Source organism: Ciona robusta, chromosome 9 (genome assembly GCF_009617815.1).
Source record: "Ciona robusta chromosome 9, ASM961781v2".
Classification (NCBI taxonomy): domain Eukaryota; kingdom Metazoa; phylum Chordata; class Ascidiacea; order Phlebobranchia; family Cionidae; genus Ciona; species Ciona robusta.
In genome coordinates this window covers 4691791-4708322 of record NC_143243.1, presented here as the reverse complement: position 1 = coordinate 4708322, position 16532 = coordinate 4691791, and the positions used below count along the sequence as shown (strand labels likewise).

General features: G+C 32.9%; 3 protein-coding genes and 1 non-coding gene across 7 annotated transcripts; all 4 read left to right on the top strand.

Annotated features, from left to right (window-relative positions):
- The first annotated feature begins 373 nt into the window (after positions 1 to 373).
- On the top strand, positions 374 to 8200 carry LOC149731185 (actin-related protein 3-like). Its single transcript, XM_089884389.1, has 12 exons — positions 374 to 532; positions 1454 to 1509; positions 2118 to 2230; positions 3086 to 3196; positions 3506 to 3601; positions 4313 to 4420; positions 4811 to 4954; positions 5652 to 5825; positions 5885 to 5977; positions 6351 to 6476; positions 6936 to 7019; positions 7543 to 8200. The coding sequence occupies exons 1-12, from the start codon at positions 486 to 488 to the stop codon at positions 7636 to 7638; spliced, it is 1248 nt and encodes a 415-aa protein (XP_089740515.1). The 5' UTR covers positions 374 to 485; the 3' UTR covers positions 7639 to 8200.
- On the top strand, positions 5500 to 5581 carry LOC149731186 (small nucleolar RNA SNORD67). The gene has a single exon (XR_016385748.1). It is a non-coding gene; the product is annotated as a small nucleolar RNA SNORD67 (small nucleolar RNA).
- Positions 8201 to 8459: 259 nt separating the features above from the next.
- On the top strand, positions 8460 to 9672 carry LOC149731184 (leucine-rich repeat-containing protein 57-like). The gene has a single exon (XM_089884394.1). The coding sequence runs from the start codon at positions 8658 to 8660 to the stop codon at positions 9369 to 9371; it is 714 nt and encodes a 237-aa protein (XP_089740520.1). The 5' UTR covers positions 8460 to 8657; the 3' UTR covers positions 9372 to 9672.
- A 609-nt stretch (positions 9673 to 10281) lies between these two features.
- Positions 10282 to 16330, top strand: LOC149731183 (uncharacterized). Of its 4 annotated transcripts, none has more exons than XM_089884392.1 (10): positions 10282 to 10555; positions 10982 to 11161; positions 11701 to 11876; positions 12407 to 12472; positions 13051 to 13092; positions 13615 to 13650; positions 14454 to 14538; positions 15020 to 15065; positions 15466 to 15578; positions 15908 to 16210. In XM_089884392.1, exons 1-10 carry the CDS (start codon positions 10405 to 10407, stop codon positions 16057 to 16059), a joined length of 1047 nt encoding a protein of 348 aa, XP_089740518.1. In that variant the 5' UTR covers positions 10282 to 10404; the 3' UTR covers positions 16060 to 16210. The 4 variants fall into 4 exon arrangements, with proteins under 4 accessions (XP_089740518.1, XP_089740517.1, XP_089740519.1 ...); XM_089884391.1 differs by having other exon boundaries at positions 10284 to 10555; positions 13618 to 13650; positions 15466 to 15614; positions 15908 to 16330; XM_089884390.1 differs by having other exon boundaries at positions 10285 to 10555; positions 15466 to 15614; positions 15908 to 16330.
- The last annotated feature ends 202 nt before the right edge of the window (positions 16331 to 16532 follow it).

The window sequence follows — 16532 nt, the reverse complement described above, 5'->3', positions numbered from 1 at the left end:
AGTCGTAAAGGTTTTATAATTTTTTAATTGAATAACTGAAGTCATTTTTAAATTTTCTAAAAGAACAAGAACATTGTGTTCTGTACAAATGCTGTGACCAGAATTCGAACCTGGTTTGTCACAAAGTCCATAGAAATCTATGGACTTTGGTTTTTCAGATTCTATGGACTTTGATTTGTCAGAACCACGGCGTTTCCAATTAAATATAACATCGGTCTCGATTAGTTGCCTATGATCATTTTCCTGTTCACGGTTCAGTGATCACGAGGTGTGTGCTCTGTTTTTTTTTGTAGCAGGTATTCAGATTTAGCCAATCGGTTATCACAACTTGTCAAGCGTTTGCTTTTAAGAAATTGTACAGGTCATTAATACCTGTTTATGTTTTAGTATTTGCTAACGTAACAATTTACGTATCTGTTCCAGTGTGTGATATTCGATAGTGGGTTCATAGCAGTTGAATATATAGTAGTGGGGTTTTGAACAAGATGGCGATGGGTACGTTACCAGCATGTGTGGTGGATGTGGGAACAGGGTAAGTTGTGTTTACATGGGACTATGCGAAGAAGACGGAACACTTTTTCCGCTAGGTGTCGCTGTCGGCAATTATTTAAATTAAAAAATACGGTAAAACGCACAAAAAAACACCACAAAGTGGTAATAAGTGTGAAACAAATTAATTAAAAACGGTCGTTTACTCTCTTTGTTTCATTTTTACGGGGATTGAGTCCCGCACAGTGGAATACTTTTTTCAAGTTTTTTTTTGTTTGATTAGCACGAGTTAAGAGTTATGGGTAAAATAAGGTTTTAGGGGTTTGGGGTTTGGGGCCTATGTCTTATGTGTATAAACCAGGAAACTAACTGCTCCCCATAGAATAGAGAAACGAATTTTTCATCGCCTCCTAGCGGAAAAAATGTTCCGTCTTTGTATAGTCCCATGTGTTCTGTTCTGCTTTATCCAGATGGGAAAGAATAAACTGCATTGTAGATATTTCCAGTAATCTTTTAGCTGGTGACCGGCACTGCACCGTGAAAATTTTGGTTCCAAAGACGGACACTGTGTAATATTTTAACTGAGCCTCACTGATACTGTATAATTTTTGGGGGATAAATATGTTCTTGATGTTGAAAATTAACCTAAAAGTGCCCAAAACATGCTTACTTTTTTTTGTTTTTCTCTAAATGGTACACGCGTTGCTCACGATCAAGAATAAATAAACACTCTGTTTTACTATCTAATATTTACAGCTGTCTGCTTGCAGTTTGTATATAGGAAAGCATTATTTTGATTTTAATGTTGCACATGCAGTTCAAATAAGGATACTGTAAACAATTTGGCAGAAAACTTGGGAAGTTCCAGAAAGTGTATAAGAAATAAATTATTTTCATGCATAAATACAATATATATATAAATGTTATTTAAAAGCCAAGTAATCATTATTTAATGTTTTTGCAGATACACCAAACTTGGTTATGCAGGGAATACTGAACCTCAGTTCATTCAACCATCTTGTAGGTTCATATGTTTGTTCTACATTAATCAAGAACTGAAATTAACCTAAAAGATGGGAAACTACAGCTGCATTTACCGCAAAAAAAATAAATTTTAAACTGCTAAAAATTCATCGGAAACCATTGTTTTACAAATTCGTCACAAAGGCTACTTTATTTAAAATTAAATTTAATCTGTTACAGTTCCTAGAATATTAGGTGTTTAAAGCATTTTCATGAGCTGACAAAGTAGATTACAAAAAACTATTGTATGTTTCTTGCAGTCCAGCTTTGCGGCATCTTTATAAGTATTCAGAGTTAACCTGTCTGCTGATCATCATTTTATTATGTGAAGTTTGAAATAAATTAGTGCAATTTCAAAAACATTACTGTAATTTTTAAAGTATAGTGGAGTGGGGGAAGATGGAACACCTTTAGCACGAAATATATAAATATTCTGATCGTATTTTAAACAATTAACAATGGTCTATGAAAGTTGCGAGGACAAGGTTTTATATTTCCTTGAATGTTTTTTGTTTGCTACCAAAATGTACGGGAAAATAGAATGAAAAGGTGTCCCATCTTCCCCTATCCTACTATATATAATTCTAAAGTTTTTTTGTTTGCAGCGATATGTGTAAAAGAATCTGCAAATGTTGGAAACAAAGTTGCGAAGGGAGTCGATGATTTGGATTTTTATATTGGGGACGATGTACAAGATAAACCTACGTATGCCACTAAGGTCATTATCTTTACCTTTATATATTTCTTATAATTTTGTTTTGATTTTTTCATTATAATTTTTTTTCATTGTCATGTTTACCCACTAATTGTTAGTTTCATGTCAATTTAAACTTCGTAACAGCCACAAATTCACACTACTATGCGTAACGTATTGTATTCTCTATACCTATGTTATGTGTGTGTGTGGGTTTTTGGGTCGTTGTGTCAGTGTGTTTATAGAATGATAATTAGGCATCACGGAAAGCGTAGAACGCAACTGCAAGGTCTGGAGCCAAACAAAACACCCATGCTGATACGTATCTAGACGCTGCAGTTATCACATTACTAAACGGACCAGCCTCGAGACACTTTTGCTAGTTAATTTTAATTAAAACCAATTCATTACTCCTAAAATCATGACAGTAACCATAGACCTTAACTGCTAAGTCATAACCACAAGCAGTCACTCCCTAAACACTCCTTTAGCATCTCATTCTTAAAACTATTTGAAATTAAGTCAGTAAGGTTATCGTGCTCATTCGGGGCCATATAGATATTCTTTAATTGATCTATTGTTCTTGTGTTTTTTTTTAATTTGTTCTCACCTTTCTTCAGTGAAATAACTGAACATAGTCTTATAAATCGTGGTGTATAAAATTTTCCAATAAACGAATAATTTATTAATTATATATATATATATATATATTATTTGTTAACTGTGTCAAATGCCAAAAAATTGATGTTTAATTGATCATAGTCCTATAAATCGAAGTATATAACATTAAACATTTCCAAATAAAGAGAATTTTTTTTAAATATTACTTGTTATCTTCATCAAGTGACATTTTAATTGATATTTTGCATTTTTATGCAGTGGCCAGTAAGGCATGGGATTGTGGAAGACTGGGACTTGATGGAAAAATTTATGGAACAAATTATTTTTAAGTATCTTCGAGCAGAACCAGAGGATCACCATTTCTTGATGGTAAGGACTAATTGACAATTACAATTTGTGGTATACTGGTTTCTGTTTAAATGCAACCAAAAAAAACTGTTTTGTGATGTAGTGCTAATTAGAAAAGTGCCGAACCGGGCCTGAACTCGAAGGCGTGCCCGAACGTCTCGTATTTTGACGCTGGCGTTCAGCCCAGTATTTAACCTCTGCGTTCGTGCTGAGCTTTTAGTTAAAGTTCGGCGTTTAGCGAACCGGAGGTGTTAGAACTTCGGCACATTCCTAGTGCTGATATTATGCATTGTTTGTTAACAAAAAGTATTTTTTACTAAAATTTTACAGACAGAACCTCCGTTAAACACGCCAGAAAATCGTGAATATTTGGCTGAGATCATGTTCGAGTCGTTCAACGTTCCAGGTCTTTATATTGCTGTGCAAGTGAGTTTTAGTGTATTACTTAATATTCACCTAACATTAGGTCATGTTAACCTAACATTAGGCTATGTTTGCTTAACATAGGGCCAGCAACTGCTTGTAAGCTAATTACCCATCAACAATGGAATTGTAACTTACTTTAAATACAGGATATGATGTGTGTTAGTGACTTAATAGTGTTTGCACCACCCGTTAAATAAATGCTCCAGAATTACGATTGTAACGTTCAGTATTCAGTTACATTATGACACAAGATGGTATGACAATATAATGGTTATGGTTGAGGAAAGAGGTATCTGCTATTTTATACACAAGCTTAGTTTTTAACATAAGTATGCATATTATTGAGTCCCGGAAAAAAGTCGTTTTTTATGCACGCCTGCATTTAGGAGAACCAAAACTGATTCGGTGATGAAGAGATATGATTATATTTAAATGAAGTAAATAAATTAACGAGGGAGCACTTTAAAATAATTGATAAAGCCTTCAGCTTTTTTATAATAAGTACACATATATTAGGTCACGGAAAAAAAGTTATTTTATACACGCCTGCATTTAAAAGGTACAAAACTGCTCGAATGATAAATAGATATGACTATATTCTAGTTAACTCAGGTAAATGAATTACAGAAGAAGCACTTCATAATAATTAATAAGTTCCTATCATCCGAAATTTTAAATATCTCAATTGTAACTTGATGTCTATGTTTGTAGGCTGTGCTGGCTCTTGCTGCATCCTGGACTTCACGTGCGGTTGGTGATCGAGTGTTGACTGGTACGGTGATTGACAGTGGTGATGGTGTCACGCACGTTATACCAGTGGTAAGTATATCATGTAAACTAAAACCATTTTACACCGATGAAGGCAACCTGAATAGGAGGTTGAAACGTTATTTTGTGAAATTCTTACTGAAAGAGTCAAAATAAAAAATACAAGTATAATAGGCCTGGCAGCAGCAGAATGCACCATTTAAACTTGTTTGTTGTTGTACTGAAATAGTTTTAGCAGTTTTATTAATAGTTAATAAATATTCTGAAGTAGAATTGACAGATTTTGCCACAAGTCTCTTATACTCATGTTATTTGACCAATTCAAATAAAAACTTATACCCTTTTGATTCGATAATGTATTTTTGTGCTACCCTTCGTTACCAATTCAATATCTGCTCTAAGAAAAGCATGTAGATAGAGTTGAACACATTAATTATCCAGGCTGAGGGATATGTGATTGGAAGTTGCATCAAGCATATTCCAATCGCTGGTCGTGATATCACTTACTTTATCCAACAAATACTGAGGGAGAGGGAAACTGGGATTCCACCCGAACAATCCATGGAGGTTGCCAAAGCTATCAAGGTGAATTATAATATCTCTGTGAATGGTTATGCTTACTACTACTATATACATTCATAGTACTGTGGGTAAGATGGGACACACTTAGCACATAACATCCAAATATCCGGATCGTGTTTTAAACAATTACCAACGGTCTGGGGAGTCGTGAGGATATAGTTTTATAAATCTTTGAATGTTCTTTGTTACTACCATATTGGACAAAAAAAGAATGAAAAGGTGTGTCCCATCTTTCCCCACCGTACTTGTCTATTATATATATTTATTTAGTTTTTTATTTTTACTTATGTGTTGTTGGCAAATGGTTGTTATATTCAGTGTTAAGTTTTTTAAAACTACATCAGCTTTGGAAACTAATAAACGTATCAGCAATTCAATGGTGGAGGGTAGTTATATGCTTATTCAATGTTATTTTCAAACTTTTTGATTCTGTCTTTGTTTGAGAATAATTACTCAAAAAAATATAATTAATTGTTAAACAATAAATATATATTGTTATTGTTAAACAATAAATATATATGTATTATTTTATTCTTTTTGTATTTTAATGCACAGTGATGAGTTGCACATAGATTTTGTCGGAAATAGATTTGACGACACACAGAGTGCACAGGGGCCATCTGAGTGCATTGCATTTGTGTAAACCACCCAAATACCATTATAAAAACACATTTATTATGTTGGCCTAATATTTAAACAGGAGCGCTTCTGCTACATCTGCCCTGACATTGCTAAGGAGTTTGGAAAATATGAGGCAGACCCAAAGAAATGGATTAAAGTTTACGAAGGGTTAAACTCGGTCACCCGTGAACAGTTTAACGTGGATGTCGGGCATGAACGATTTTTGGGACCAGAAATTTTCTTTCATCCAGAAGTAATGCTATTATGTGGTTTAGTTTCAAAAAAATGAATTTATAAAAATTTTTTTTCAAGTTCTCTAACCCGGACTTCACTACCCCGATATCCACAGTAGTTGATGATGTAATCCAGAACTGCCCCATTGATGTCCGTAGACCACTGTACAAGGTAATTCTTCAGAGTAAAATGCGAAACCCTATTTCAAGCTAAACGTAAACTATTTTTTTACATTAAACCAGCGGTCTCTGAGTTGGTCCCATTAATCTGCTGAAATAAGTGCAGAGTATAAAAATGATTTTCTTTGGTAAATTTGGTTTGTTGTTAAACATATACACATAGTTAGAAATGTGGTCATTGCATTTGGTCCTACATTATGCTCAATAATAAACAATAAGAATAATCTTCTTAAAAAAATAACAAGTTTTAGTTATTAGCTAGCTAAACTAATCTTGTGTAATCAATAGGTAAAACTTATAATAATATTAATATTTTGAGAAGCTAAATTCCTTCCCAGCAATGAACAGGTGTTTTTATTTTATAGAACGTTGTGTTATCTGGTGGTTCTACAATGTTTAAAGACTTTGGAAGGCGTGTCCAGCGTGATTTGAAAAGATTGGTGGATGCGAGACTCAAGATATCTGAAAGTCTCAGTGGAGGAAGAATCAAGGTTTTGAATATTTTTATTTTAATGGCAGAATCTTTCTTCATTTTTTATGTTTTAAACTTTACTCTAATATTGGGAAAGTCTCATTAGATTAAGAATCGTAGTGTTGATTATTTTCATTTTAATGAAAATTTTTAAACACAAGTTTAATATTCTTTTTACCACAATCCACAAACTGGTAAACCTGTATATTTCACAGCCAAAGCTAATTGAGGTGCATTTTTATTTTAATAGATGAATCTTTATTAGTTTTGTTTTTTTTTCCATTTTTAAACACAATCTAATATTGTTTTTTTCATCATAACCCTTGTACTGTTAAAGCTGTATATCCCACAGTCAAAACCAATGGCGGTGCATTTTTATTTTAATAAGTGAATCTTTATTCATTTTATTTTTTAATGTTTAAACCTAAGTCTAATATTGTCTTTTCCTCATAACCCTCATACTGTTAAAATTCCACAGCCAAAGCCAATGGAGGTACAAGTGATATCCCACAGCATGCAGCGTTATGCAGTTTGGTTTGGTGGTTCAATGCTCGCTTCCACGGTGAGTAAACCTAAGTTTTGTTGTTAAAAGAAACAATACAATTTCCGACACCTGTTGTGGCAAGTATTTTTTGATCAATTTTGAAATTGTTAATGTGAATTCCTGGACTTTTAATTAGTTTCAGACTGTCCAACTAATGCTGACATGTGTATTAATTTTTTTGCAAAGGAGTTTGTGATCCGTATTTCTGTATAACATTACCCTTGTCTCACATATCCTGTAATAAAATCAAATATAATTAAAATTATTAAATTTAAATCTGAGTGTGTTTTCAAATTAAATCCTGATTTATAAAATTAATTACTAAATATAAAACCCTGTAACTGTAATCATTTCTTATACTCTTCTTGTTTGAATTTTTTCGGCTTTTATAGCTTTCCACAAACAATTTTTACCTGAACTTCTATGCAAAAACACGGGAAAATAACAATTTTTTAAAATGCCTGTGACAAATTGAATATATGCTTGCTTAATTTATTACTTATTGTTTCCGCCAATACTATTTATCAATAAAAATTCACAGGCCGAGTTCTACAAAGTCTGTCACACAAAAGCTGATTACGATGAGCGTGGCCCAAGCATCTGCAGATACAATCCAGTGTTTGGCACAATGTCTTAAGACCTAGCTTTGCACTTAATGATGGCAACTTATCCAATCAACTTCTTGCGACGAGAAATTGTGTTTCAATTATCATATTATTCCTATATATTGTGTTATAAACAGCTGATCTTTTGCTTTTTAGGCATTGTATGTTCTGTATGCACTGTTTATAATATGTGAATAAGATATATCTTGTGCTTGGTTTTTGATTAAAGAAAATTTAGCTAAGGCAACATCAATGCCTAATTAATGATGTTCAGCAAAACCCTATTATATTTGGCATGCCATTCCATTGTAATATGTATGGTACCTATCAAGCCACGCTAAAAACTTTAAGTAACTCGTCAATATTCAGGTAAAGAAATGCTTGAAAATCTTAATTAACCAATCATTTATCTTAACCGGATAGGTTGTGCCTTCGTATAATTGTGCGAAGTATTGCTATCAACATATATCTAACCGGTATCGTTTTTAAATACAATGGAGTTTCAACTTTACAAATAAGAGTTTTCAACATTTAAAATGTAATCGGTGCATGATGTGTTTTACTTCTTAGCACGAATACATCATTGTTCGAAAAGTTTTATTATTTTTAAGACAGAATTGTATCAGTTCATTAGTAACAAAGAAATGTTTCGTTGACTGAGAGATTTGACGTTGCATCCAAGGTGGCGTTGTGAATATTATAAGAACGTTTTTTGGTTGCTGTGAAAAGGGATATCTAAAAGTATGCTAGTTATAATACGTGCTCATTCATTAGAGCTGGCGCCCCAGGTTTACATCATGCATACTCGTAGCTTTATATCAGCTGCAAAGTTTAGGTTTGGCAGTTTCTTATTTTTAGCCGTGTCGGATTTGGCAAAGTTTTTTTAACAAACGCTGTTTAAGGTGTTTTACATATATTTGATACTATAGTGGGGCAGTGGGCCATTGGTTTGTATCGAGAATTATTACCACGAACTTCAAAAATTTTCCCGTGAGCATAAAATAAGCACGAAGCTATAACGCCTTTTTTTTAGTTTAAACATTGCTTAAAAATGGGAAATGCGGTTAATACTCACATACAGCACGCTGAGAAGACAGGAGTATGTCAGTTATCAAGCTTGAACATTGAGGAATTTCCATCTGCTTTGCTAAAGTTATCAAAATCATTAAGAACACTGGACCTCTCACGAAACAAAGTGAAAGCACTGCCCGATGCCATTGGAAACTTCAGTGTTTTAAAGAGTTTAAATATCAGTCATAATAGACTACCAATGCTATGCGATGGAATTTGTAAGTTACTCAAGTTGGAATCACTTATAGCAAGTTATAACATGCTCACAGCTTTACCTGCTGATATTAGTCGGTGCAAGTCACTCAAGTCTGTAGTATTGTGTGGCAACAAACTGAAAACTGTTCCCGAACAATTGGCCAATTTAAAACATTTAGATATGCTGGATCTATCGGATAATCAAATTTGTAAAATTCCGGACACCATTGGCAACTTACAAGCAGTAGAGTTAAATTTGAATCAAAACCAAGTAAATAAAATACCTGACGCACTTGCATCTTGTCAGCGATTGAAAGTTCTTCGTTTTAATAACAATTGTGTTTCATTAAGCGAGATGTCTACAAAATTACTGATTGAATCTAAAATTTCGCTTCTTACGTACGAAGGAAATTTATTCACAGAAAAAGATTTTCAACAAGTGACTGGTTATAATAAATACATGGAGAGATTTACAGCAACAAAGAAGAAGTTTGATTAATGCAATGATTCACTGCAAGTCTAAAGACTATGGCAGTTCCTGACGAGATCTCTGGCGCGCAAGACGGTTATTTTACCCGTGCTATCATTAAAAATTGGCATGCAATACGAGTACATATCCAAGCCAAAATAGGAATTATTTTCATTGACTAATTAATTGGTGTGTGTGGGACAAATTATGGCGTGCATAACCACAAGTTTGAAAAATCGCTTGTGCACGTGCCATGTTTGCAGACTAAATTCACTGTAAGATGCTCTTCAAGCAGACTTATTTTATGTACTGTTGCATGCCTTCAGTTTCTCCTGAGAAAGGGGATCTGAATAAGACTTTGAAATTACCACTTAAAACCAATTTGCCTGTGGGTCTTTATTTAAATTGCTGTTAAGAAACTAATATAGCTCATAGCCAAAGTTTTTGCGCAGGCCCTGGTTGATAAGCGATATTATTATAAAAATGCTCGCGAAAAACACAAACCTTTTTAACTAACATGGTAACACCTAACCGACATGAGGACACACCATTTTATTTCTTGCTTGTCATATTTATATATGTTGTTATTAATGTTTAAGATGTGTTGCAGCTCATAACCAAGATCATATTCCACAATTGTTTACTTTATCTGCATAACGCTTTTATGTTAAAATTAAATTGTTTTACATATCATGATTAAAATTTTAAAGATTCGAACAGCAAAATAGCGTCTGGGTAAAATTTAAAAACGATGGAAATTTTTTCAATGCATTATAATATACTTAGAAATATACAAGTGGCTGATGCAATGAGATACATACATAATACAAATTAGAGTTTGTAATGAAAGTGTGAAAAACACACACTTTTTATATCAAAACTATGTTTACAATATTGTAACTTTAACAAATATATATGTTTAATATTAAACATTTTTTTATTGTTGCTTCTGCAAGGTGTTTAAATATCATTATACGTGTATTAATTCAATATTTTTATTGTACTGTTAATGGCTAAGTATTGATTGTACTGATGTCTCAGTTGTAGAAAATAGCAGTAAAATATGGCTGGTGAAATATTTGCCACAAGTGTCCGTCTGGGAACTATAAGATTGTATCCTCGCTTTGTCGATTCTGGTTGCAATAATAATAACATCGAAATTCAACTTGGTTTAAACGAAATTACATTTGTTGCAACAAGTGCTGAGAATGAAGGTTTGTGTTTATTTTGTTTATTAATTTATTTGATACACTTTGACGACTTTGTGTCTGTTTACATTTTATCACATACAAAAGTATATGTAATTTGGTGGGTGATAGGCGGTCATGCCTTTAACCCAGAGATTACGGGCGTATGTGTCCTTGCGCAAAACACTTAACGGCAATTTCTTTATCCCAGTGGTCACTTATGGGTTGTCCAAATTGTCAGTCATACAATATAACAAAACAAAATTTATATAAACCCACAAACTTACATACGTGGTAGCACGAGGTGTATGAAACAGAACACTCGTGTTATAACGACTATCATTTTTTGTCCACACAATGATAAAGCAAGTTACATTCATTCATTCAACCAAGTTACTTCAATGTGCCATAAGCGCAAAATACTAATTTTCATACTTTGTGCTTCAACCACAGATGATGGGAAAGAAATTGATATTAAAATTCCAGTCCAGGCGATACATAAAGTACAAGCTCACTTACAAGGACATTGTCCTGTCATCTGGATGAATGTTAATTCAGCCTGTGCTGCTGAACTAAGGACTTTGTGTGGAATACAAGATAAACATGGAGCTTATTTTGACCCAGACGCCATAAGTAAGTTAATTTTTGTGTCTTTACGAGTATTTTTGTTTTTATTAAAAGTTTAACTTGGTAATAATTAAACATAAATGGCTCATTTGTCTGCTGGGTGTAGCGAACAAATAAATTTAAATACGTTTTAACTGTAAACATGTTTTAACAACTGTTGTTTTGTCGCTATATCCTGTCTTTTCGCTTAAAATATTTCTAAATTTTGACTTCGGTAATCAAAAGACAAATACAGATATTACCATTACATTGCAAGTTGAGAATTACAGCTTGTGTGGATACAGCTTAACAGGCATGGTTTTTATTATAGGCAATTTCTTTTTAATAACTTATATATTTATTTGTACTAATGCTGTTCTGTTTTATTGTTTATCCATGCTAGTGTTTCTCAAACTTGTTAGACCCATGGCACAAAGTGCACACTTGTATTTTCTGGAACTTTTTCTACCTATGTTTGGTTGTGAATGGATTAAACAGAAAACTGTCCAGTTAGATTAACATGTATTGATTAATAATTAATGCTAGATTTGTTTGCTATATTCTAGAATTTGCGGAACGTCAGATATCCATCACTTCAATATCAACATCCGATTCACGGCCGTTTGCTTTACAAAATCTTATAAAGAATTATTTCTTCAAAATTGCGAAACAAATCAAGATTAAGCAAGATACTTTCTTCTCCAGCATCAACCAACAACAATGCAACGTCAAATTAATGCAGGTGTGTGTTTATCTGTATGTTTTATATTTACCAAATGTTAGTACATTGATTGCGTAAATTAATGTGGTGAAGTGAAAAAATGACCACACAGTTGCATTGCTATCGAAACTCTAAGCATTCTGGCGAAAAAATGTAGAGATAACAGTGATAACACTTACGTTTTATGTTATGATGTATAAAACATTATGTGATACATTAAACATTTTTCTGAAAACCCTTTTTTTTGTTGATGAGAGTAGACTCAACTCTTGTTCTTTAATTTAAAATTTAGACAAACAATAGTTAAATATAGCTAAACAGACAATGTTATTATCGTTATTATCAACAGACAATGTTATTATCGTTATTATCAACAGACAATGTTATTATCGTTTCAAACATAACTACTCACACCTGCAGTTTTGTTTCTGTTTGTAGCAAGGTTTTTAAAGCAATAGTTAGTGGTTAAGCTACATTGGCTGAACTTGTATTGCGAAAATGATGTTTGACAGCTTATTAGTATGAAACATAAATCATTGTTTTGTGTGAAGGTTGCTGATGCAATAACTAAGCTCGATCACCAAAAGAAACCACGTATATCAAGTACTTTTGGTAAGGTAAGAAATCAAATAATTTTCTAGATAAATCAAACTTATTTACCCTTACATGGCGGGGCACTGGCAGTCTTTATAACACAGGTGTCTGTTTCATACACCTCCTGCACGCTTACGAGTTACCATGTATGTTACTTTGTTTGGGATTTTTTTTTAGAAGATGATTGTATTTTATCAATAAGACTCTTTGTGATTAATTTTGGGCATACAAAACTATCACTGATTCAGCTGAATATATTTAGCAAACTGAACCTTAAATACATCACTAGTTTCTATATTAAATTATATATTAATAGAAATTAGAAGCTTTAACAAATTCAATCTTACCACTTTACACGTATCCGCACCTAACTAGCAAGTAACTATTATTTAAAGCAGCAGTTAGCCTATATTGTTAATTGTAAATCTATGATTAACAATTAAAGTAGTTTATGGTTTTGTTTTGAAAGGTTATTAACATGCCCATAGCACATGCATACAGTTTAATAAATTTTCCAATTTGTATGTTTTTTGTCAATACTTGTATTTTAATTGCCTAACTTTGTAGTAATAATAAACATAATGTGACTTCCTTTATGTAGGGAAATGAAACTCCCAAGAAACCACAATTAAAAAGAAGCAAGGTGATTTGTCATTATTTGTTTGTTTTTCGTTTATTTCTAAAAACTAGTCTCTCTGTTGCATTATTCTAAACATTTATAAAAGTACAATATTATTATAAAGCGCAGATAGCCAGACACCTAGTGTTTTCCATCATAACATCTGTAAATATTGATAGATAAGCTTAGCAGTTACACAAATATTTGTAACTGGTAGCCTACATAATATTATAGATAATTTTTGAACAAACTTCAATTCTATTAATATTTAATACCATGTTCAAGTTATAGCCAACAGCTAAAGCTAATAAATCATATATATAGTAGGGTGGAGGAAGGTGGGACACCATTAGCACATAATATCCCAATATCCTGATTGTATTTTAAACAGGGTCTATTGAAGTCGTGAGGCTACGCTTTTATAATTCATTAAATACTTTTTGTTTACTACCAAATGGGACGGGAAAATAGAATAACATAATATGTTTTTTTTTTCTCCACTAACTACATATACAGTATTTATAAAAATATTTTTTCTCATTTCAGCAGTCAGTTTCACCATTAAAAGAAGAAACAAACAAGGTCATAATAGAATATATTTATATGTAAAAGAATTTATTGAAATATTTAAACTATTTATATATTACGGCATGAATGGCTTTAAATTTAAATCCTTTGGTGCCATATGTTAGGGAATCAATCAAATAATTGTATATTTAAAAAAACAAGTTAAATAACGGTCACAAACGGTCACGCCTTTTATCCAAAACAATATTTCTTCCTTTTTTATCAATAAGCATGTTTTAACAACTGTTGTTTTACCGTTACTAGTACTACCCGTCTTTTCGCTTTTTTAACTCTTTTGTTCTTGGTTATCGTGACCGAAGAGACAAAATAAATTTTATTCAAATGATGCTAACTACTGACAGGTCCGCAATAACTATATGTACACTCCAACAGAACAAAGCAACTAACTGAGTTAAATGTATAGGCCTATTATCCTGCATTTGTCCGGCGCCGTGGCGTAGTGGTTAGCGCGCCTGCCTGTAACCATTAGGTAATGGGTTCAAGGCTCGTCGCTGCTACCATTGTGGGCGTATGTGTCCTTGGGCAAGACACTTAACGACAATTGCTCCAACCCAGTGGTCACTAATGGGTTGTCCAAATTATCAGCCATACATAAAAAAAATGAAAAAGTCCAAAAAAAATAATCACCCACAAAGTAACATAAATGGTAACTCGTAAGCTGGCACGAGGTGTTAAACCCATGTGATAACGACTGTTGTTTTCCGGCCACGCGAGGATAAAGTAAGTTACATTCATTCATTCGTACTTAAAAATGTTAAAATATTATTTTAAATTTATAACATTGATATTTCTATCAGGAATTAAATAATCAACCAGAGAATAATCAAGGAAGTTCAGAAAGTAAAACCAGTGATAGTGATGATGTTCCTCCAAGACGTTCAAGTAATTTTTTTCATGCATGATTTTATTAAAACTTTATGTTTGTACTTAAGTTTGTTAAGCGGCATTTTCTTGTTATGTAAATATTGGGGACAAAGTTTTTTTTTCTAGAAAAAAACGGAGAATAGGGATTTTTAGTTATTCACTAAATGAGAATATCTGGTAAACTTAATAACTTCAGTTTCATTTAGTGCCAAAGTTTTTTTCTAGAAATAATGTAGAATAGGGATTTTTGAGTTGTTCAAAAAGTGAGAATATCTCATAAATTTAACAACTATTGTTTAGAATTGTAAAATAAGTTTAACTGTAGGAAACTGAGTGAATATATAGAACAGTTTATTTCTTAAATATCTACCACCCGTAAGGATTCATTAATTTACTCACTAATATATCTTCGCATGGCAAGACTACCTTTTATTACCTGAATCAAAATGTACCAAGCACTATACATACATTTTCAATACTCTTTTTTATTTTTCTACAGAAAGAAGGAAACTTTTACCACACATTGAAAGCACGAGTGACACTGAGTAAGTCTACTTCAGATCATTGTCTTTGTGATTGATGTTTTTTGATTATGAATGAATGTGAATGAATGTAACTTGCTTTATCCTCGCCAAGCCTGAAAAACGACAGTCGTGATAACACCGTTGTTCGTCCACCACGTGCCAGCTTATGAGTTACCAAGTATGTTACTTTGTGGGTGATTATTTTGGGGGGATGTTTTTTTTGTATGGATGATAATTTGGACAACCCATTAGTGACCACTGGGTTAGAGCAATTCCTATTAAGTGTCTTGCCCAAGAACACATACCCCCACAATGGTAGCAGCGACGAGCTTTGAACCCATTACCTCTGGGTCAGAGGCAGGCGCCCTAACCACTTTGCCACGCTGGACATAATTGATGTTACTCCTTCATTCAACAACAGCCAAGAAGCAAGCATTATTCAACCAACTGTGGCAACCCCATCCAAACCCACCCCACACCCCATTGGTGATGGTGAAATGACACATCAAGCACAAGGTGTAGAACAAAATAAAAGTACAGAGACCAAAGTGGAAATGAAGCCTGAAAAAGGTTTGGTTCATGTTTACATAAATGGTAGACAAAAGAATAATTTGCATCAACCAGTTTCTATAACATAACTATAACATAAAAATTAACATAATAGTAATAATAACTTTATTTGTCTCTTTAATTGCGATGGCAGAGATTTAAAATTGTTATAATCAAAAAGACATGATATAGCGACAAAACAACAGTTGTTAAAACTCGCTTACAGTTAAAAACATTAAAAATTATTGGTTGAAAGAAAATAAGCGTAGACGCTACACCTAGGTTTCATTTTATCACATTGTTTTATTTCCTAGCAAACACTGGAAACATGTTTGGCTCTGATGAAGATTTCACAGCCAGTATTCTCCACATGCTTAAGTCTTTTACTCCGAAAAATAAAGCGCAAGCAAAGCTGGAAATTCACAAAGTTTTGTTTAACATTCAGTTTAATTTGTCTGAAGAATAATTATGGTTTTCATTATAATATTTTATTCTTTTGTTTGGGTTCTACATGTTTTTCTTCTTCAACTGAGTGATTTGTATGTAGTGGTACCACTGTTGCAATCGGTAGTGTCTTATTATATACAATGCCAATACAGCAGAAGCTTCGATTTTTACACTTGCGGTCATTCTGAAGCGTTTGACCAGTTCAACTGTAGCATTACATCAAACAGTTGCATAATTTTGCGCATACATCTATATTTAAAAAAAAACAAAACTGTGATGAGTTCCGTGAATCAAGCAAGTTTGTCTACATTTACGAAAACAAACGTTTTTTACCGACGATAAGGTTAACTAGTGTAAGTGTAGAAGTCAACACATGATGCAGGAGTTGTACAATTGTTATTTACACATATTTTTTACCAATTACTCAATCCTCATACATCATAAAGGTGGCACAGTATCCGGAATTCGCCCGTTTTGTCCGGATTTCACTGC